We start from the raw sequence: 24,940 nt of genomic DNA, 5'->3' as shown, positions 1-24,940 counted from the left end.
GTTCCTGGTGAGAACAATGATTACAAAATACATATAACGTCATCCGATATCTGGGCTTTTTGAAATAATATATCTATATGGGTTTACAATCTCTGTTTTTCGAAGAGAATACATTGTCTTCAAATCCAACCAAGCCTCATTCTGTATCCAGCATACCTACAGTCGGCAATTACGTCGTTACGAAATCACTGGCACGCGTACGATACCATCCCCCACCTGGCATATACCCTCTAAAATCGATCCATGTTCAGCGCCAACTATACAATGACGCAACCAATAGCCTGACATGAATATTGTAACAGTGTATCAAAAATGATTGTTACCTTATTTTACTCGTACGCTGAACCACGTGTATGTAATGCTGGTTAAGCGCTGGTGCTGCACTGGCGTGTTACTCGCAGAAACAATACAGTGCGATCTTTTGCGATGCATAAATGCGTGTAGCGGTAGGTTGCGATATAAAAACACAATGAATCTCCTCCCCTAAAGACAGAAATTGCGTTTACCGTGCGTTTTTTTAATTATCTATGGCCCCTGAACACTGGTACCCAAGGTACGATGGTGATTGACGAAAGTTAAAACATGTCTGTCATAATCTACATCATATAATTCAAATGTTGCAGCTATGATGATCAGGTGCCTCTAGATATCTTGCACGAAATACATTGTTTATGAACAGGAAACTCGCACAGGCGCAGTTCCGACGACTGTTTCCCTTTAACAGAATATGGTTCGTCTGCTGTAATATCTGACGCCTCCCCTATAAACGATCAGTGGTTTTTTAACCGATTTATCATGAGGAGCGAGTCGCATGTATCCCTGGTTACAGCGCTTTGTGCGAGCTGCTAAAAAGACCCCATTGATCATACCGGTGTTATAATAGTGAAAGTGCGCTTAATCATGTAATGCTTCGACGCTACCACGGGGACGCGCATGCATGCTGCCCGTTGCCAGGACAACCCGATTTGTTTGATTTATTGTGCCTCCGCCGATGTAATTAAGATGAATGACGTGTTCTACTCAGCCAGAGCGACCTTCGTGGAAATTCTGGCTCCACTTTTGTCGCGGTAATGGACGACCTCGAGGTCGATGTCGAAATAATTCTGAACTTAACCAGGTACGTGAGTGCTGCAAACGGACGGGGAATACGGTAATAGGAACCTGTTTTCCTGGTTGCGATAATTTTATGCTTTGAAGTTTTGCCGCGCCCTTTGATTTTGAGCAGCGGTACATGACGTTCTTCCATACGGTGTATTTATATCTCTCGTTCTGACGTCGGCGGTTTCGGCCCGCAGCTGTCACTGGCCCTCTGGCCATCAATTCTGTCAGTTTGCCTCCAAAACGGTGACTTCTCTCTTTTCTAAATTGTCCTTTTCGTGGAAATGAGCCTAAATACGGCAAATTTCATCAAAAGTCCGATCTACACGCGCTGCACTGGTCCGCCGCCTGATGTATGTATTTCTCGCTTGCAGCGCCCTCAATAGAGTATTGTAGCCTGCGCACGATAATAATACAAACGGGAAGGAATGTTCCTATACTAATTAAAGTCAATCATTGAATTCTGGGAACAATGTACTCTGTAACCTTCCTCGAAAATAGTCCCGTCACTGCTGTCACTGCATGACGTAATCATCCGCAAGTTCCGATTTCTCGGGAATTCTTTTTAGCGCTACTTCCGTACCAGTCACAAATTGCTGTAAATATTTGATGTAATTTCCCGGAGACAAAAATTATAACGTGTCTCAAATTATCAACAGCTGAGACTGCATATCGAAAAGATTCAACGTATTTCAAGATGGCGAATTTTTTTGAAAAAAAACCCCACAAAATCGCCTCTTTCATCTGAAGAAATGCTATTTGAGTGTATTTATAATTTCTCTGATCCGGAATTCTATCTTTCGATGGCTACCTGTTGACGCCCTTGATATGGCGCGATACAGAATGAAACGACGATACAATACAGGACAGACCGTCACGATTTGAAATTTGACGCGCATTCGATGCAAGTCGCCTCTTTCCTGGTATCATCACAAAGGGGCACCATAAACAGCGCGATATAAAAGCTTTCACATTTCCTAAGTCGATGATTGATGATGTCTGTCGGCAGAGACGTAAGCAGAGAATAAAAATGTCCCCGCACAGGAAAACAAAAATAATTGTTAGCCCGAGGGTACAAAACACGGTGTTCATGAAGCTGCAAACAATGGCTTCTCCCGGGAGAGGCGTCTTACGACATACTTTGGGGTTAAACAAAATTAATTAGTTTTTGCCATGATAGGGAAACAGACTGATGATAATGAATCATGAACAACAAAATTTTATGATGGTGTCGCTTGAGTTTGGTATTTGTACTTTTTTTTTCATTTATTTTATCGTTATCTGCATTCAGCACGCTGTGATAAAATTCGTTCACTCAGACACGTTGCCAAGCAACGCTCGACTTATCTTTTGCGCCAGTTTTGTGGATGTGCCAAAAAAAATCCTTGTCTCGCAAGAAAAAGAGTCTAATTTCGAACGTTCATACACTGCGAGTTTGCTCTTCGCTCGTTTTTGTTTGTTTGTTTTGACCACGTGACTCAATCTCTAGATCATCCCCGGCCTGTGTTATCATTTCTATGAAATCGCGCGTGGCTTCTCATCCGAACACAGTAGTACCTCGTTCCCTCGAGCTTTTAATCAGTAAATCAACTGTAGTAATTTCCTTTTTTCTTGACTTTTGCCATTTTTTTTTATTTCAGCCTGCTGAAAATAAAATGTTTGTTTGCGCGATGAATAACTGTCTTAGATATCATTGAAAACTGCTCCCAAGTCGCTCATCCACCGCGCTGGTGGCGATGCGTGTGGTCGTTACTGACACACAGCCGCGCGTCGCTTTAAAAAAAAAATCCGATTGCCTCGTTCTTGAAAAGAAGCCTTAACCGTGCGAATTTATTTCACTGAACAGTTCACCACACAAGGACGCTGTGTTGACAATGTTAGGGTATTACACTGAAAGTCGCGAAAAGAGACATACCATTAAGATTTTCGTGATAGCGATATCGAGGTCGTTCAAAGATGGAGGATTGCCTTTATCATAATTGAGAATCTCTCAGCTGTGTGCTCTCATGGTAATCTGCGATTTCTATTCACGTTGCTTCGGAACAAGATACTGTACATGCGCGCATGGTTCTTAGAATGTTTCATTATTTAGCCCGGCGGCGGTCGTCTTATACCGTCTCTAGATGCTGCACACCCCGGGGTCACTGCATTCTCTCATTGAATAACCCGAACTACATGTAAAGCCGAGCCCTCTGCCCTAGTGGCTACGCTGTTGTATCCCTGTCGATAATATCGATAACGAGTAGTGGTGAAAGCATCAAGGAAGAATGTGCCTCGGGGACAAACATTCAGACTCTCAAATTTGCCACTACTTTTCTAGTCTACCGCTTGGTGGGAAGATTTTAAAGCTCTCGGAGAAAGACAAATGTTCACCGTCTAAGTTGTTGTGGGGTTGGGTTTTTTTTTTGGGGGGGGGGGTTGAAAACTGAAAATGTTATTTTTCCCCAAAGAGTTAACACAGGGATGGCGCCAATTCTGAATTGAAAATATCGGTGAATGTTAGGAAATTTATTTCTTTTAGTTCCAAACTTTGCACGGTGACCCCCGATTTTCATTCTTGATTTGGTAGCAGGATGGTTGAAAGGTTCCTTTAGGAAAGTTGTAGCAAAAGTTTAAGTATTTCAACTTCTAGGCACATACTACCTTAACTGATCATGACCCCGGAATTCGTGGACGTGTCAGAGTTTGCTTTTCTTTCCAGATGGAATTTTCCAAAGATATTTTAAAATCCTCCCCTAAATATGTCGAAAATAAGAAGATAAAACGAAAAGGGGTAAAAGCAATCATGGAGAATGGTCGAATCTGTGCTTTCGGTGCAGAAATATTAATGTCATCACCGAGTAAAATGAAAATAATGAAATGTAGAGGAAAGGGATTATACAGTCGATAAGCCAATGAACGAGGGCATGAAAGGGTAAGAACCACGAATAGGAATCGAAAGCATTTTACAGAGGCATACCGACAGGCCCGCCATCTTGGTTTCTCAGGTAAGTCTTGCAAAGGTTATCCCGTGACTGGGTCGAAAAGGTAATGGAGAGAGGCAAATGCTGCATTTTTAATTCGGCTTTTTTATTCATAATAGAATGTACAGAATCATGTCGCACACGTTTATGACGGCATGATGACGTGCATGTGAAAGCGACTAGTCGTCATGGCAACATCAATCGCTGAGAACCTCCGGAAAGGGTGACTGTCGCTCGGGGCGGAATAAGTAGTTGCCAGGTATACTAGGGCACAGGGAAACGTTGGCATAAAATTGCTTCAGTTCCTGTACAGATTTGCGACTGCTAAAGGAATATTCGCTCATATCTGACTTTGACGCTCAGATATAGCGTAGGTGTATTGGGAAATGACCGAAAGAGGCATATCTGGTGATAAGTATCGCTGTGTCTTTATCATACGACAGGAGAGAGCAAGTAGGTTTAACTGCTCGCTCGGCGCTCTGTGTCGTCATGATGTTTCCAGTACAATAAAACTGCCCACTTATTGTTTTATTTTTAATTTAAAATTATAATTAGAGTTTGGATTTTGTTAAGAAATAGTCACGAAATAAGAATGCTCTACTGCCATTAGCCCATACAGGAATAAATTTGACCGACAGTAAATATGAATTCGCATGAACTCAACTAAATTAACTTCCTTTTGTAACGTGCTAAGTACGCGTGTACTTCCTCGAAAAAGAGGAAAACGCTGTCGTACTTCGAGGACGTTCCCCGTAAAAACAATATTAAATTTACTTAACGGGGTCCTTGAACTGCATATTAAAAAGAGACTGCGCCAAATACAGACCTATAGATATCGCAGACTCAGTGTCATGTTCAACGCCAGTTATGTAAATCCAAAAGCCACGTGACAAGTCCAGTTATCATGGCTTCATGAAATGGGCTGGGTTGGTACATGTTGCTTATACACGCACACATACATACATACATACATACATACCAACCTACCTACCTACCTACCTACCTACCTACAAACAAATATACATACATACATACATATACTCACACACACACACACACACACATACATACATACATACATACATACATACATACATACATACATACATACATACATACATACATACATACATACATACATACATACATACATACATACATACATACATACATACATACATACATACATACATACATACATACACGCGTTTTGATTTCTTTCTTATAGAAACTTCCAAGGATAAATTTACTATTTAGCATGAATGTGCTTCCATCTCAGAGTAGAATTAGTTTCTTCCAAAGACTGGTGTATTACGAGAACCGCACATTATGATTTTAAAACAATCTTCCAGCAACCTTGTCTAACATAGACCATCATTCGCTATGTCTCTGATACTCCCTATGTATGCGAACATTCTGGTATTATCATATATGCGTAAACCTTTCCGGGAAATTACCAAATATGGTAAAATCGGATTTTTTTTAATATAGTTCATTTTTCATCAAAATGAGGCTATAACCTCTGCCATCATCTCAACCCCGGCTGTGGCTTAGCAACTTTTCAAACAGCCGCAGAGCTAAACCCTGGTTTTTCTGTTGAATTCTGTCACAAAATTGATTGAATCGGTTCCGCAAACCTACAATTCGAATTATTCGTGCTCTGGAATTTTGAGAAGTGGGGCGTTATAGATGTTTAGTGTTTTTATAAACGTATGTGGTAACCAAATCTAATCCAAGATTGGCCTCTGTTTTTAATATACAGTAAATATTCGTTACGTTAAGATGGTTACCACAGTTAGTTTTCGAACTGGGTACGCTTCTTCAGACGTCGCTGCTATGAATAGCCATGAATAGCTTACTGTCTCTGTTCAGTGGTGGCTTACACAAAGTGCAATGCTCTCAACTCAATGTCGCCCTATCAAAATGGCGCCTGATTTGTAGGCAGATGTTAAATGTCGAGAGATTGCCACAAAGTCTCCTTCAATGCCCATCGTAAGAACATTCCGTAAATGACAATAGAGATAATCACTTCAATGAAATAATTCGCGGCATGCATTCTGAGAAAGAATTTTGCATACTAATTTTAGGTGCCTGGCGATTTTACAAAGTGCTTGCAGATGCGGTGAAGAGGATGTGAATTTGTGACGTAATTCCCACTCAGCAGACAGAACTCGGTGAGACGGAATGAGAACGAAGGTAAGGTTCATTAAATATGCATGTCTGTCTGCTTTGCTGTCTATCTGTCGATTTGTCTGTGTGTCTGAAATTATTCCAATAAAAAGTAACCATCATCAATCATACAGTATGAAGGGAAATTGAACGAGAGCAGAGTGCCGTTTCTCATAGCAACAGTGTCGTCCGCTTTAATGATAAACAATTTTTCCTACGTTACAAGCCATACGGCATTATTGTATGTATGTATGTATGTATGTATGTATGTATGTATGTATGTATGTATGTATGTATGTATGTATGTATGAGTAGCTATATATATGTGTATTATGTACATTTCATGTGTTTAGTATATAAACATGTATCCATATATGGTATCATGTACTCCTACATATACAGTATATACTGCTTGTAAAACAGTTCACTTCCCCTTGCTCTCGCTATTCAGACTGCCATCGACGGTGTTAGCGTGGCTTTTATGATTGATTACAAATTTTATATGAATATATCGACAAATCCATGCGAATTCGTAGTGAGCGTCGAATTATCTAGGAGCCTTTACAAACGTCTTCCATCTCGTAATCAGCTCAGATTTTATTTCTTTTTATTTATGTACTCTCAGCCAACTGTCTATCTTGATATTGTCCATGCAATGTAACGAGGCGTGAGCTACCACTGGGCGCATAGAATTCGAGTTCCATTAGCACATTGACGTATTCACTTACACGTGACGTAGGAATATCAAAATAAAACACTTGTGGATGTGTTCACAGAATGAGATCAACTGTTGGCCGGTGAAGACAATTTTCTTGGCAATCCTTTTAAAGACTCGGGGGACTGGGCACGAATGATATCCTGGCCTTAGTTACTTTTTCAGGGTAATTTTACAAGCTTCATATATATTCAAGACGCAGTGAAAATGAGAGTTCATTTTCAACCCGTGCGCGATGTTCCTACACGCATAATCTGCGGGGTTTATTAAAACGATATGGTATGATGGCAAATTTAATTTCATTGGCGTGTGTATGCTTTTCTTCACGTATGTCTGTCTGTCGTTCAATCAGTTTTTTCAATATGTTCTTTTCAGGTCAACGTACTTCGATTGCTCTCAGTTAAGTAGAATACAATATCCTCTACAACATAAGACTCTTAAAAGTCGCTGAAAACTTCTCGTAAACACTCATTATTGTTGACATCTCTTTTGTGACGAATAAAAATATTGTGTTTTTCCGTTTGACATACCCTTGGGAAATATAGCAGGTCCGTCAGGAACTTATTTTATTAGCTCCGCTGTCAGCGACGCGGAGCTTATCAAATAAGTTGATTTTCCGTCGTCGTCCGTCGTCCGTCGTCGTCGTCCGTTGTCCGTCGTCCTTCGTCGTCCGTCAACAATTGCCTTCTCCTCTGAAACCGCAAGTCCAATTGCTTTGAAATTTTATATGCAGTTCACTTGGGGTGACCTCACTTAAGTTTGTTCAAATCGTGGTGAAATTTGCATATTTGTATTTTTGGGGCATTTTTTGGTGTTTTTGGTAAAAAAATCTTCTTCTCTGAAACTGCTTGTCCGATTGCTTTGAAATTTGATATGCAGTTTACTCAGGGTGACTTCAGTCAGATTTGTTCAAATCGTGGTGAAATTTGCATATTTGTATTTTTTAGGCAATTTTTGTCATTTTTGGTAAAAAATCTTTAAAATCTTCTTCTCCAAAACTACCAATCTGAAAGCTTTAATATTTGGTACATATGTCTCTAGGAATGATCTATTTCAGATTTGTTCAAATTGTGCAGAAATATGCAAATTTGCATTTTTACGGCAATTTTTGCCATTTTTGGTCAAAAAATGTATTTCTCAAAAAGTACTGGTCTGATAGCTTTGAAATTTGGTATACAGATATTTTCTGATGAAATCTGTAATTTTGTATTTTTGGGGCAATTTTTGCCATTTTTGGGCAAAAAATGTGTATTTCCAAAACTGCTCATCTGACAGCTTTGAAATTTGGTATACAGGTTTCTATAGATGAACTAGATGATATTTATTGAAATAATGATGAAATCTGCAATTTTTAATTTTGGGGCGATTTTTCCCATTTTTGGTCAAAAAATGTGTTTCTCAAAAGTACTGGTCTAACAGCTTTGAAATTTGGTATACAGGTTTTTATAGATGAACTAAATTTGATCTTTTGAAATTATGATGAAGTCTGCAATTTTTATTTTTGTGGCGATTGTTGCCATTTTTGGTCAGAAAAATGTATTTTCAAAAAACTACTCATCAAGATAGCTTTGGTTGACATGTTCTTAGGGATGATCCGATGTGATATATTCAAAGTATGATGAAATCTTCAATTCTGTATTTTTGCAGCTTATTAGCCACTTTTTTCTGGCCACTGTATTGAGCTATCAAAGATTTCCACCTTCTTCATCAACATGTGTCAAAAATAGTTATTCTCTACATAAACACAGCGGAGCTATATCGGCCGCTAGGTCGCTTGTTTCTATTTTATTTGGATGTGACACATAAAGAATAGCAATATTCTCTTTGAAGATGCGAAAAAACAGCTGAGAGTCGAAGGGTTTTAAAAAATGCAAACACACGTAGTTTTGCCTGTTGCTTTGAGGTTCGGTAGCTGCAAATTCTAAGTACTTGTTGGGTCATAAAAGGGGAAAGTAAAAAGGACAATGTTATAAAGATACTGGGAAAACTTTGCAGTTTATGGGATTCCCCACCCCTTCACTTCATCGGAAACTGTGTTTAGATCTTTTCCTCACTTGATCTTTCTGAGAATATTGCACTGCCTTGTTCTTTAGTCAAATAAACAGTTCACATTCCTGCCCTACGCGTAAAAAAAACTGAAACTTAACTAACTTCCCGTAAGTATATCGCGGTTAATTGAAATGTTGTTGATGACTCAGGGCGATCTTGTCCTGGGAAAACGACGCCTACGAATTCTCGGAAACAGCCATGTTGATCAGGGAAGATCTTATCCCACTGATAAAGACGATAGATAGGTGCGTTTGATTTTTTTGTTTTTCAGCTACTGCTTTCGCTCGCAGCCATGCTACGAGCTTGCGTGTTATCCATTAGAAACCGCTCAGCTGAGAGATGATAGGGTATTATTACCTTTTAACGTTTTCTGCACAGCGTGATTACATTCACTGTACATGTACGCCTAACCTATAAACTGACGGTTCTTACATTGCTTCTCGCCAGACTCGGTTCACTTCTCGTTGCGACAGTAACGTGCGAAAGCCGTTACAGGCTCGGGCGAGACCTTGTTCAGGTTCGCGACGATCGTTCCAAACTGACAGTTTAATGTCGCAAAAACTGCCGCTTTTGACGGGGTAGAGTGCCGTACATGAAGACATTTGATCTCAGTTCGCTTCCTGTTCACATCGCTCTTCATTTATTTTATTTTCCGGGGTCCGTTCAGGGGAAAATGTAATGGGAAAAACGTGTTCACTTTGGTGCCATATTTATTGAGACCAATTGTCTATTTTTTTGTCGAAAGCGGTGCAGTCTTGCAGATGAAACGTCAAAAGGTGCGGGAACCAAGGCTATGCAAATTTATCTAGTCGGAAGTATAGTTTGTATGTGCGTACGATGTCTTACCTTTTTACCGCCCTGAACACGTTGTGAAGTCTTTTATGCACTCTCGCTTTGTCCAAACATTTGGGAGAAGTCCTTCGTATGCTTGGCGCAATGACTGCCAGATAGTCCTCTGGCCATATGATTGACTATCGTCTTCACAAGTAATGTCATAGGAGAGTTACACACATATGTCTTGATCCCTTCCCTATCTTTCTGCCTAATGACCAAGATACTGATAATAAATGTAGGTGACCCGATTGTTGTTATTTCAAGTGCGATTTTGATCTAACGTTTTATACATAATGTAACTTTTTACGCCCGTCTTGGGGCAAACTGTAAACATGTTGAGTTTTGAGCCAAAAGTTTAACGGAAAGCCGTAGAGCTTGTGCTTCGAAGTTCGTTTGTCGAACCTGCACCCAATACAGGGCTGGGGGCTTTCTCGGGCCAGAGGCCCTACTGCTATGGGTTATACAAGCATTGCATCTTCACTGATATACTTAGCGCACACGGAGGCTATGAGTCATTTATTGCTTTAAAACCTGTTTAAAATCACCTTGAACTTCTTGTACAATCGTGAATATCTAACATTGCAAGAGAAAGTGCAAACAAATTGTTTCTTATGTTTTTTTGCGAGCCCGTGTGCTCCGAGTTATAATGTGAAATAGAGTCTAATTTGATTCTCGACCACTATCAGAAAACGTGGTTGGACAATGTCTGCAATGAGGAGCGTGACCTGCTGACAGATCCACGAAATTATGGAAACACTTTGATAAAACGTGTCAGTCATAATTTGCTGAAGCAAATTTTGAGTTCTGTCTTTCATTACACAAAAGTCTGTATGCCAAGTGTAGATTGCAGTGGCACTTTACCCCATCTTTTACCGACATTTTTGAAATTATAATTATAATTGCTATGTATCCTCGTTGACTTCATTGGAAGAGACATTATGTTTTTGACTCAGAGAAAAGGAAGCTTTGTAAAATTTAAAACACTCCATGGGTTTCAAAATAAGCCTAGACAAATTGTAGACAAGCGAAAGTTTTAATTCATAGATCTTGGGAGTCCAAAAGTCTGTCCTAAAAACATGCATTTTGTAGTAAGACGGTAAAATCGTCCCAAAAGCATCAAAAGTCATCAATAAAATTAAAAAGCAAATGTGACTGTCTTATCGACGAGTCGAATTTACGAATGTTGGCACGCGTCACTGTGACGTCAGATGAGCCACACCATGTTGCTGGAGATCTGCATCCCTTGAAGAAGTCGTCGACTGAGTCAACCTTTCAATTCTTACGTATCCTTCGTTCAAAGTAGTACATCTGAAGGTCAAGTCATTCCGTAACACCTGGAAACCCGACGTCTCGTCATAATGCACGTGCCTTCGGCAGAATACAGCGATGGCATATGAATGAATGGTGTTTACATACAGCCATGCTCAAATCACAACGGGTTCGTTAGAGAGTACGAGCAAATAAAAGGCGGGTTGATGCTGATTTGTGAACTGTACCGTCCATCATGCCAGGGCTGTCCTTCTCTCTACGGTTCGTAACATTTTCAAGAGCCTTCAACTCCCGGGGGTAATTAAGACATCTAGAGCGGTTTCCCAGGGTTGTTCAAGGTCTTGACGTCATGTAATTGACAATCGGGCAGGCAATGAGGAAAAAATTGATTTATTTGATCTACCCTTCCAGCTTCACGGTGTTACAATTCAAGATTACTCGACGACCATCAATCTCCCGGGCACCAAACCAGTCGATCTCCGACAGGGAGCCTTAGATCTTTCTTAAAGGAAACTTTGAACCATTTCCTTTTAAGGGTAACAATCAGGGGTACCCCTTGAAAAATTGGTAAAAGACAAACTCAACATTTGCCGACCGATAAAATTCAAAATGGCTGCCATCCACGTGTTTACTCTGTGGTGGACTTAAATTGTCGTTTTCAAAAGCTTCTTCGGAGCATAATTTGCTACACATTTGGCCCCCACAAGTGACAGAAAGGAAGTATCGTAACGTTCTGAATATCAGTCCTCAAGGCGCATTCTACCTAAACATATAATTTGCTCGAAATATATGGTACCTAACCCTTTTTTTCCTTTCCAACGTTTATAAGTTCATGAATCACGAGTGTAACAGTGATGTCAATAAATACCGATTGAAGGCTAGAGTTCTCTCATCTGCTCATCTCGTTGTCAAAAGCTAAATGACACCGATTACCGAGAAGATAAAATGTTTAAAAAGCGGATTTGTATTTTCAAGATACAGTCCCAAAATATTGCTGAAATTAACAGGTAATGAAACCTACCAGAAGACGAGGGTGCGTCTCAGAAGAGGAATTTGCGCATGCTCATCAGAGGAAAAAGCAGGCAATCAGTGAAATGTTCACGGCTGTTAGATCGCATTGTGGAATGTCACAAGTCAAGCTTAAGAAGTGGTAAAACTTGCCAACGACATAGGAATTATGCGCGACAGTTAGTGAAAAAAATTCTAGTTAATTTCACGATGTAAAACTGGACTGGTATTCGCATCCTTCACCACTCAAGTTAGACTGCTTCCTTGATACTTCCTTCCCATAAATTGAAGGACAGATAGCCCAGGTTATGATGAAAAGCAATTTAAATTTGACGCTAAAGTGAGTAATTGAGCAGAGGTGCATGGAGTTCATAATTTGATTTCTTCAAATGTAGTGCGAAGGACATGTCTTTCACAAAAGAAATGTGCAAGAAAAATTGAACGCATCAAGTTCAAGTTACGGATTATTGAAACACACACTCGCTAAGAATAGCGCGGTGACATTGAATCATGCAGTATTGTGCATGATTCAATAAGTAGCTTGAAGATACAACAGGGCTATCTGTCAGTCAAGATTCAAATGTTTCTTTTGCGCTCGGATACCTTCAAGAACGAATGATTGAAGACGCTGCCTGTAGCAGTCACTTTATTTACCAATTATTACATATTATCATGATCACCTCTGTCTTCAGTCTCTCTCTCTCTCTCTCTCTCTCTCTCTCTCTCTCTCTCTCTCTCTCTCTCTCTCTCTCTCTCTCTCTCTCTCTCCCCATGTCCACATCCACACACGCTCGGTACTGAAGAAACCGTCATTTTCCTACCAAGAATTGTTATTTAACTTGATTTTCATCGCGATGCAACTTTACATTCAGACGCGACGCTGGTGCCAGGTAAACTCCAGGACTTTAACATGGTTAATAAATCAACGCTAAATGGTTTCTATAAATAGCCAGTTAATGAAACTCATATCATTACATTAGTCATGTGATGTGACACAAACAATATTGATAAGTCCTACACTCGATGCGATTCTCCTATGTTATTAAGAGGAAAACATAACATAACGACACAGACAAAGACTCAGACACAGAAACTGTCCGTTGTCCTCCATCAATGTTATTATGATATACTTCAGGTATAAGGTGATTTTTACTGGCCATGTTCGGTAAAACGTTGAACAGGCTGCTTTTAGAGTGCAATACGCGACTGCTGTCTAAAAACGCGGTGTGAAGAGTTTATAGTTCATCTCATAAAATCCCGCGAAGAAGCTCAACTCAGTAAATCTTGAGGTTGTACATAGAGTTGTACGTATTAAGTATTTCAGAGAAGTCTCCCATGACGAAGGGCACCCAGCTGAGGGGGCAATGTCGCAAGGTGCCTGGCTTGTTTGTTTCGAAAAGATTCGTACAGCGAGCGACCATGAAGTAATACTAGCAAATTTATCACGATCGATATAAATTACATTCACACTTGAGTCACAGCGGCAAATGCCAAGCCGTTTTTCGTCGTGACGCCCTCATCTAAAAGCGTATAAGAATAGACTTTTCTGGTTCGTTTTGCGCTCATTATCAGTTACTTTGACAAAAGTCCTCGGGGTGTTTTGTCTCTGTTCTTTCAGAAACTCCCTCGTTCGTGCGCGGACAGTTATCAAAGCGTGCAATTATTTTACTGCAAAATTGTATCCCTTCGAGGAGGAACTAAGATACGCGTCCCTGAAAATAACTTTCGGAAACTCTTTGGAAAGCAAAAAACAAGTCTTGCGGCAAATGCCTGAGATAGGGATAACCAAATGGATCTCAATCAACAAAGAACTATTCAAACGCCATCCGTCTCCGCTCAGATCTTTTGAAAACTCTTTCGAAGTAAAAAAAAAAAAAACGTTTTGCAGCAAATATCTGAGATAGGGATTACTGATGGCGATCAGCAATTGACTGTAAACGTACCGCTACTATCAGACACGTCTTTGGGAATTACTACCATTAATATTATTCATTTGGATCGCTTGCTTTTACTGTATTGGCAACTTTGAATTCCAGGAAATAGCTAGACATAGCTTGATAACATCTGATTGGTTATCTCCTGGATATTTTTGTAATGTCTTTGGGGGTTTTGTTTTGTTTGTTGTCTGTTGTTGTTTTCTATTGTGTGCTTACTCACTTTTGCTTACGTGACAAGTCTTTTGTAAGAAACTTTGACGCTGGCTGTTTAACAGTTTTTAGGGATTTTTCCTTTATAGCAACAATATCTTCTTGGTGTATTTTATGGAAAGACACGGCAGTCGACCATGCAAACCTGTTTTGCTACTGTGACGTTCAATGTTGCTGTCGGTTGATTTTTTTATACGTATCTCATTTCCATCGTCAACTGTTAAATTATGACATGAGCCGACACATGCATGTGTTACAGAGTTCATTGACTCTGACGTCAATTCTGCATAAAGGTTAATTATCAGGTTCAGACAGGTTCAGACTTATTAATTATGTGCGATGATATACCTTAGGTGAGAAAATCTAGCAAGTACATACTGTTACGTCATGTGAGAAATCTAACAAGTACACACTGTTCTCGTGTTTATGGTCTTGGCGATTGATACACGTAGGTACCTTGGCACCAAATATGTCAGGGAAAGATTGCATTTTATTTGTATGTAGATAAGGATTGTATGCATTGAATTGTATATACACGGTGTCTTTACGTACACCAGCTCAGACGAAGGGACAACATCTTGAGAGAAGGAACTATCTGGCAATATGTAACATCCATTTATAAGAAATAAACGGTGTTATCTTTGAAGACTTGGAGTCTCTACGCTGTTTCTGTATCCCGATATCCTCTCGCATGGCGATTCCCCGAGGAAGATAATTGTCGATGGCAACACAGGCATTAGTCCGTCTACTCGAGCGAAATGTTTGTTTAAACTTATATAGAACCGTGGCTACACAAAGCAAAGTGATTTGATGTATGGAAAGAGAAAAAACAAGTGCTAAAACATATCAACAGATAAGGTTCCATCAGCACTAACTTTTACTGTAGTTTCCAGTATCATGGTTTTTTTTTCTGTTGAATACAGTTTATTGTTTTACTTCCAAAAAAATTTTGCCAAAATTCCTAGTATTCAAGCTGTCGCCCAGTCTGTTAAATGGTTGGAAAACGAAATCTGGTTTGGACTGTAATTCGTTTGTCTACGGTTATGTTACCTCACGAATTCATTATCTGGCCAATAATATAATGCAGTTCAACGAAACTTTAAAGAGAGAAATAAAATCTTTTCTTGTTAAAGCTACAGCTATTTGGTCGCGTGTTATATCCGGGCCTGAATCGCCGGCGATGTCCGTTTCGATACATCCATTTGACTTGCAGATACAGTGCATATATTCGCACCTTCAATTTTTCACACTGCTGTTCTGATCAACTACTTGTTCATTTCGAAGCCCTTTTCTTAAGGTAGTATGCAACTCGGCCTAGCCTTTTGCTCAAACTGCCCTAGCTGAAAATTTCAAAAATTCTCTTGCGAAACCAAGAATAAAAGTAATTCGTCACCGTGCAACGTTTGGTACTAAATAAACAAATTACCAACCATTTACCGATATTTAAAATTCAAAATGGCCGCCATCCAACCTTATCTCCGATGGGGAAAACTGAAACTTTTGACGTTCAAAAATCTAAGACGATGATATTTTTTCTTATTACAAGGGCTTTAAAATGAGCCCCAGAAGAGGTAGACCAGACAAGTATCGAAAAATTAAGTGTTCAAAAAGCTGTTCCGGAAGTGCATTCTACCTTAACCCTTTGAGCGCTAAAGTCAATTTTTGTCACCCTTATAAATTATACCTCAGTCAATTTTTGTCAGATTTTTGCCAAAATTTTGATACAAAACTGAGGCCGATCAAATTTTGTGTTCATTTGGTTCAAAATTATCAGAAAAATTACAGAAAAGTTCATAAAAATTGGTAAAATGTTGGACTAAAATTTTGGTGGGAAAAAATACAGCTCTCCAAAGGGTTAACATACATGCAGGGTGCCTGGTAAAGTGAATTATGCAGTGATTTTGTGAGTGTGAAGATAAAGTAGACATTGCCATAGGCTAACCCTGGAGGAAAGAAATGCATTGATAGATATCCAGGCTCTGTATTTTGCCCAGGGGGATTTCAACTTCCCTTTTTTTTTCTATATCAACCTGGATAAAGATATTGAATAGTGACAGACAACTCGCCGTGGTTGAAGAGCATAACTGACTGAGCGCATGTCACGTTCTGACTGGAGCGATGCTGCATGTCGTCATTTGTGAGTTAAGGTGATTCATGTTATTTATTTCCCAGCTCATTTGGCAGACACAGAGAGAGCAGTATCCAAACTGACCTTGCGTAACTCACTACCGTGGTCCAGGAAATCACAATGTCATGACCCAGCGAGATGATAATTGCTCACGTCGAACTGCATGGTGGGAAAAACAGGTGAAAGAGTTGTTAGTTCTTAAGTTAGTTTGCACCTCGAAAGTGGAATACTTTACTTTTCTCAAGGAAACTTTCTACCATTCTCTTTCAAACTCAAGAATATGCAAATGTTGATACCAGAGCGACAAAGTTCCTCAAAGTTACTGATGTTTGAAATTTTAAAATGGCCGCCATTCCTACGGTAACTGTACGGGGAAATGTTACATTTTCACTTTTCACAAACATAAGACGCTTGAAATTTTATTTAGTACTATCGCTTCAAAACGAACCAACCAAAGTGGTAGATCACAATAAAAAAAGTATTGTACAAATTTGAGAGTCCAAATATCTTTCCCCGAGCCGCGTTCTTGCCTAGGTACACACATTATGTTAAGTGGCGAGAGGAGCGGGAATTAATGCTACGTTTTCGAGCAGCGTCCGCAAATTTGTAGATTTCAGTTACCCGCCGGCTGGGAAAAACAATTACGCTAGGGTAGAAGGATGGCCGTTTGATTTCCTGGAAACAACAAGTGCAAAACCTTGAGAGGAAAAAAAATCTGCTTGGAGAAAAGATGCATTCAGATTGTGGTTGAAATCGAAGAGCCAAATCGGTTACACAGCCTGTCAGTGCTTACTTCAATGTATGATCTGACAACACTGAATGTGTAAGACATACACAAAATATAATTAAATGGTACAGGCATGTGGTGGTGTTGAACTGAAATGCATAATACTAGATGGGGCTTTGTGTATAGACTCCTTAAAAATGTATCGATGCAAAAGAATTATTGCAGCTCTTCCAAGTACGCCTAGTCCCCCTCGGCTAGTTTGTTTTATTTGCATCCCGTTGTCTTTATTTGTCGCTCTGTTCTGTCTGTATGTGTTTTTTGTTTATAATAGTTTGTATGACTGTCTTTTTATTTGTCTGTTTCAAGTCTCTCTCTCTCTCTCTCTCTCTCTCTCTCTCTCTCTCTCTCTCTCTCTCTCTCTCTCTCTCTCTCTCTCTCTCTCTCTCATTTCACACCACAACATCACACATCCATTTTCCAACTCATAACAAATGATCCGTATTACCCACCCAATGATTCACTGTTCTATCCATCCATCTTTTTGTTCCCGCTAACCTCATTAACAAGCTATCTACACATAGCATGGCTCATTAATCTACGAGGAGGGTCTATATCCATGCGTGTTTGAGATACCCTCATTATCGCCATCCCAGCACCTCTCCAGAGTGTTATCCGTCATAATAAGCTGGGAAATGAACACACCGGCTCTGAGCAAATACCACATTAGCGTCATGATTGACTCACACCGATAGGCTTTCTTCATTCGTTGGAGATTTTCTGATGAGATAACGGTATTTGGTTCGAAGAAGTGAAAGTTTGGCGGGGTGGCGAAGTTTTTTATTTTGGAGTGCCTATTTATAGAAGCAGTTCTACATCTGCAGTTTTTCTCGCCAAAATCAATCATGGCCGTTCGAAATACAGATACGCTGATACACTTTGTCATCGGCTCTGCCATTGTGTTCTGTAATTACGATCATGGTCAACTTAAAAGGGTCAATATCCTCCGCACAGTAAGGATAATCAGATTTATCAGACTTCTAGATGCGTTCCGCATCTTGTCGCCTATTCAGCACGCCATTGTCAGAAAGCATTGCACAGTGTACTTCACTGAAATATGGATTCGAGGAGTTATTCACACATAATTAAATTTCATGACGGATATGATGGAAATTGAAATAACACTAATACCTGTTTTTTATAACTTTCCCCGCAGTATAGTTCATTGCTGTGTCCACATTTCATCACCCTAATTTCAATACAAGCAAAGCTGCTTATCGCCAAAGGTTCCAACATCCACTATGTAAGCTTAGCATGTCTTATCTCCTTTTCGTAACAAGTACGTAATTAGTCTTATTCAGGAAATGCGATTTTATTTTCAACACGGTATTTGTAAGCGAATTATATTTTGTACTGACTGAATGACGTAAACATATACTTAAGCCCATATAACATTATTTACTTTCGAATCCATATTTTGATTTCAAATATTGGTTGTAGCGCTTGCGCCGCATCTCCGACAAACTAAGCAATGTACACGTAATTGTTCGCGTTCTGCCCGCGTGTAAAACCGGATTACTTTCATATGTGACTACCTCATTACGTGTCTGCTAATACCTTACACGTACTTATATTTCTACCGCCTACCTTCGACCCCTATATCTTCCCCTTACCTACCATGAACTTACTGGCTTTGCTGAACCCTTTTCGGCCACAATGAAAAAAATTATCTTGACCAAGGCGGAGAAAGCAACCAATAATAATACCCCACGGCTATTCATCCCTGTGTGATGCATAGCAATCACCTTGCATTCTCTCTCTGCCTAGAAATGTGTTGTAGGACTGATGAGCGCCACAGTGGATACAGTTTGGGTTTGTGCATGCAACTTTATATTATGCATACCAGCATACCTGCATACCCACCCACCGATCTGTCTACATACATACATACATACATACATACATACATACATACATACATACATACATACATACATACATACATACATACATACATACATACATACATACATACATACATACCGAAAGACAGACAGACACACATACATACATACATACATACATACATACATACATACATATACATACATACATACCGATAGACAGACAGACAGACAGACAGACACACAGCACTAGTTTTTATTTTTATTTTATTAAACCTTGTTTAACGAGGGTAGCCTGGTAAACTTCAGTAAAGATGCTTATCTTCCCCAGGGCCCTCAAATGAACATACAAACTGATACAAAGCAGAACAACATGAAACATGACAAACAAAGCTAGAACAATACAATGCACAGAAAAAAGTGGCCAGGAGTCACCACCTGCACACAGGAGGGAAAAAAATGCACAAGCACACTAGATAACAAAAACAAATTTAACAAGAAAACTAAAACTTACATACATACATACACTAGATAGATATGGTGGATGATCGTTCTATACTGAATAAAACATTACTATCGCTGTGACACTGAACCATTACTTGCCGTTGTCCGACCCTTTTATTCATTCTTGCTTTAGTAACGTCAACATTTGAGTGTCCATAATCCAAATGACAGCCTCTTTATGCGAAACCGAGGCGGCTTAACCATTTTACTTTGTCAACATGTCAAGATCAGTACGTTTGTTGTCGAACCTTTCCTGTTTGACAATGTCTACTCCAGTTCTGCCTTTCATTAGTGGAGTTCGGCGTATAAGCAAACGCCTCCATGGGGTTACTTCATGTGTCGTCACTGGGATCTCTTTTTGCCGCATTATGAACTCAAAAGACTGCGTGTATGCTAGAGTTAACGGGAACTTATACAGCTATGAAACAAACACTTTTCAATTTCCATATCGCGTTCAAATCGTTGCCATAACAACATCAAACATATACAATAGACAATACGGGTATTTTCATCTGATTACTTTTGCAATCCATTACTTCATCGAGCACGCTTCAACGCCAACGCTGTATTCGATTAATGTTAGAAAATGTATGTATTTCCGTCAATATAGTAATGTAGGTGAAAAACTCTCTTGCGTGTTATTAGGAGATAGTAGTGTGGTCTTGTTCATCAGTCTGGCAAACTATCAAGGATGATCACACACCCACACACAGATATACATAAATATATATATATATATATATATATATATATATATATATATATATATATATATATATATATATAAACAGATTACTTCAAGTACAAAGTAATGAAATCTAATACTAAATAGATCTTAATAGACTTACTATGTATAACGCTCTGCTTTTGCATTGAGCACTGTAATTTCCCACGAGGACATCTGTATACTTCGATATATCTTTATATATATTTATATATATATAAACACAAATTACTTCAAGTACAAAGTAATGATATCTGTTACTTAAGTTTCATGCATCACAGATATCATTACTTTGTACTGAAAGTAATTTATGTTATTATTTATAAGCTCTGCTTGGCATCGAGCACTGTAACTTCCCAGAGCATCATTTTTTTAACAGCGTAGATCTGTCAGCATCATGTAAAGCCTTTATACAAAGATAACATCGCTTTTTTGTGTTAGAGTAACTCGATGCTAAAAATACACGAGCTTTCATGGATATGATTATCAAAAACCTTTTGTCGAGATGGCTGTCGTCATTGACTTTCGATTCGGTAATTGTAGCGATATCCTGTACACGGCTTTGGTTCAAGGTGATTATGCAATTATATAGTATTACGTCATTTCCTATTGTCATAATTAGTGTCCAACCGGCAGCGGAAACTTACTTGAATTGCGAAGGTTGCTGTCTTCAGAAAAAAAGAAGATATGTTCACAATTTGATATTTACGTTACAATATTGACGGCGTCGCGATAAGACGGCACAAATTTTATTCACAAAACGAAGTCAGAACTCTCTTACTCCAGTAAGAATGCAGTGTAACAAATAAGTTGTCACACGCTCAAAACAACAATATCCAGACACAGAAACTCGTCCTCAACACAAGCTATTAAAAATATCTGCGTGCCATTTTTTTTCCTGATTAAACATCATCACGTCGACACAAATTGTATGATCGATTGCCATAGAGGGTTATGAATCCGTGACATTATTCGGCCAACCAATTATACACGTGTGTGTGTCTGTGCATACAAAACGCATCCCGATAATTCTGCACTACTTTCACCATAAGCTTTGTTTTGGAATGTTAGACATTGTCAAGAGATCGATGCTTTGTTTCTCAAGATTATCACCACTCATATAACAGACACCTGTTGAATGGTTTGTCACTTTGGTTGGCAATAAGTCCTGTTTCGGCTCTTGGGTCAGCTTTCATATTTATGTTAATTATGGAACCCTATACGTAACGAAGCACTGAGGCCTTATCGATTGAGTAAACATTAACTGGCTCGTTAGCCGTGCATTTCAGCGTAAAGATCATATTCATGTTCGCGAAACTGGGATTTCGCCGCGGATGAGGGGAGGGGCTTAAAAATTAAGAGCTTTCAAGGATGTGATTATCAAAAGCTTTTGTCGTGATGGCAATTTTTACCTTCATGGACTTTCTATTCTAATTGTAGCAATACCATACACGGTTCAAGGTGATTATGCAATTATGTACGTCATTTCCTATTGTCATAATTAGTGTCCAACCGGCAGCGGAAACTTACTTGAATTACGAGGGTGGGTGTCTTCAGAAAAAAAGAGATATGTTGACAATTTGGTATTTACTTTACAATATTGACGGCGTTCGCAATAAGACAACACAAAATGTTCCACAAAACGAAATTAGAACTTGAACTCCAGGAAGAATGCAGAGTAACAAATAAGTTATCCTACTTCCAAAGCCAGGTAACTCGTCATCAAATCAAGCTATTGAAAGTGCTTGTCTGCCATTTTTCCTGATGAAACATCACGTCGACACAAAACCTATAATCGATTGCTATAGAGGGTAATGAGATTAAATGTGACAATAATGCAATACAGTGCTCAGAAGGTAGCCTGGCCGTTGGAGCAATCTCATTACAATCAGATATAGCGACAGCTTGTGTAGATTCGCTGCATTTCGTGTTGTATAGAGGCGAGGGCAGTACACGCAAACAGAATACGTGTAACAAAATTGAACACATCTCTATACATCTTGGTTTTTGGTCTAAGTTTTATTGAACCAGGTGAATGGATGGGTAATAGACGATCTGCGCTTGCGTCACCTAACACCAACACTGCCCCGGCAATAGAAAACCGCAACTGTTACAACAAATACCCATGAGGCGAAAGAAGTCCGCTATTTTTTGGTACATTTGCATACAGTGGACGATTGCGACACGTTGGTGTTCACCGTTGATAATGAGTAATTATCTTCATACTTGCATACTATAGATAAGCAACATTAATGAGTGTACTTTGTATAAATTATGCGAACATGTCGGGTGCACAGTTGTGTCCTCAAACCCAATCATAGATTCAAATAAATCTAATCGCGCACGGTACGGGGTCACGGGGTCACATAAGTTCCCATGCGACAACTGTGATTTGCGTTTTGGCAGAACCATACGTTGGACAGTCTTATTAGCATAGCTTGACAATAGACGCAAGGAGATATATAAGCTTACTGAATAGGCATGCCACCATGTACTTGTATCTCATCTGTCTGCCATCGAGAATGTCTGCGTGCTTCCACCAGTTCAGGCAGTTACAAACGTGTGTAATAGATGTGTTCACGTGTCAGATTTGAACCACATTACAGAACATTTGGATAAGAACAAGGATCTGACTAACATGTTGACACTTAGCTCTGTATTAAAATGCTTACGTCAGTATAACTATTTGATTGATTACATCACAGCTGTCGAAGCGAGACATAGAAGCGCAATCTGTAGATCAATAATTATGCAAGCAAGCGTTTAGGTGTAAACCAGTTTTGATTGATTTTCACGCCAAAGGAAACTTCAAATCAACTTTACCAGCGCTGCCCTTATCTACTTGTCGCAACATACATTCGCTTTCGTTTCCTTTCAAAAACAAAAACAGCGGGAATTTTGGTCAATAGCAGAGGTTATATCCTAGTTTTGGCTCAAACTACACCGAATATCTAATTATCCGAATATCCGGACAGTGCAAAGTGCTTAAGTAACCGACCTACAAATAGTTAAAGGGAAAGACTCACCTGAGGAATGCCGAGCCGACTATTTATTATGAAAATTTAGGGACGTCTAGGCAGCTGCGTGAACCGACTGGACCGCCTAAGATTGTGTTAATTTGTAAAATTCGGCAAGTGGGACAAGCCTTCCTACAGAAGTTCGGAAACTTACAGCATTTGGTAAATATCTTCGCTTGACGAATATTTACCAGATATAGTTATTTTTGTCAAAACGAGGCTTAACAGCGTACGCTAATCTCGATGCAATTTTCGTGATTGCACATTAATTAAAAAAACATAAAATATTCACAAGACACTACTTCTATTACGTTCAGAACACGAATAAATCGATCAATTCTGTAGGTAAAGAGGTACGATGAAATTAATTTTGTGATGGCAATTAACAGAAAATCGGACACCTTGGTTAGTGATTGTCCCCTAGAACAGCCTATAGGTCGCTTTCATAGCAGAGGTCAGAGCGTCTCTTTGACGAAATACATATTTATTAAAGGTATACTGTCACCAGTTCCAATTTGCAACACTGACAGTTGCCATGGAAAGGGAAAAGCGGGTGGCCACTTTTTAAAACAGCGCTCTCACATGGGCATTTTGAATACCAAGGAACGCCCCTTTGACTATATATGGGCATATTTAGATTACAGGTGACTGTATACCTTGAAATTCAGAACTTAATGGGGCCCACCTGAAGAGAGAACTTGGTCTAGTCACAGTTTCTACTTCATTTTTAGAGGAATAAGCGTTTTTGGAGTACCTGAAAAGGCTGATCCAAGTCTTAATACTTCAAACAAAAATGCTAAATATCATGAGTGACAACCAATGTCAGTTACCGAGTCCCTTTTGTGATGCGGTACGTCTCAGCTATCTCCGGTTGTTGCCTGTAAGCAATGATCGATTTTTGTGACTTTTTGCGACAACGAGGGACGTCATTATTCCTCCGCACTTAAAAAGAAAACTTTTCGCTTTTTTATAAATGAAACTTCCATTTACGTATAGAGTTAACAAAGAAATGGTGTCCATTTTGAATTTGAAATACCGGTAAATGTCAGGTGAATTTGTTTCTCAAGTACCAAGCTTTTTACGGTAACCTTTGCTTTTGGTAAGAGAATTTGTGACGATTTTTTGGAGGAAATTTTGAGCAACAGTTCAAGTCTTTTACATTCGGAGACACGTTTCTATCTAAAAGTTACTTTTTTCATGCGAAACGTTTGTGACCAGGATGAAAAGTGGTGGCATCTGCGCAGGTGTGGCCTGAACGAGATAGGCGAGCCGCAGCTGGAATCTCGCGAAACCGCCACCACATCGCATTCAGAACTACTAGTCTCTGTCACTGACGTTGTACCTGGTTAATCAGATCATTTGCATATCGTTCTCCTCAGATGTATGTTGGAGTGTAAAAAACTAGACAAGGCCGAAAAATGTCCATATTAATTCTCATCAGGAGTACCTTCCTGTTTTACCGAACACCTTCAAAACTAGAACGTTATGATACATTCTTCGATAATAATGTCATCCGCCATTTGTGTGCTTCCAAGGTGAAAGTCGCCCACCTTCTAGTCCAATGTGTGGCCTGCTGCGGTTACAAAGTTTAATGACCTCGAGGCAGAAATAAATACGTATTCTACCAACAGAGAAAACACCGAAATGTCAAACGTGATGAGATGACAAGATGGCAGTCCCTCAGAGA

At 39.4% G+C, this 24,940-nt stretch overlaps 1 protein-coding gene across 2 annotated transcripts in view; it reads left to right on the top strand.

Moving 5' to 3' along the window:
• Positions 1–24,940, top strand: part of LOC139129476 (adhesion G protein-coupled receptor L2-like) — a 133,110-nt gene that overhangs the window by 39,386 nt on the left and 68,784 nt on the right. The window contains exon 2 of one of the 2 annotated variants that reach the window (XM_070695114.1): positions 6,170–6,257. In XM_070695114.1, coding sequence (XP_070551215.1) covers positions 6,246–6,257 — 12 coding nt within the window. In that variant the 5' untranslated portion in view covers positions 6,170–6,245. Of the gene's footprint in view, positions 1–6,148; positions 6,258–24,940 lie in introns of both variants that reach the window. The other variant, XM_070695113.1, reaches the window with a different exon arrangement.

The sequence above is a fragment of the Ptychodera flava genome, chromosome 3 (assembly GCF_041260155.1).
Source record: "Ptychodera flava strain L36383 chromosome 3, AS_Pfla_20210202, whole genome shotgun sequence".
Lineage (NCBI taxonomy): Eukaryota > Metazoa > Hemichordata > Enteropneusta > Ptychoderidae > Ptychodera > Ptychodera flava.
The sequence above is the reverse complement of the archived record's forward strand: the minus strand, read 5'-3'. Positions and strand labels throughout refer to the sequence as shown.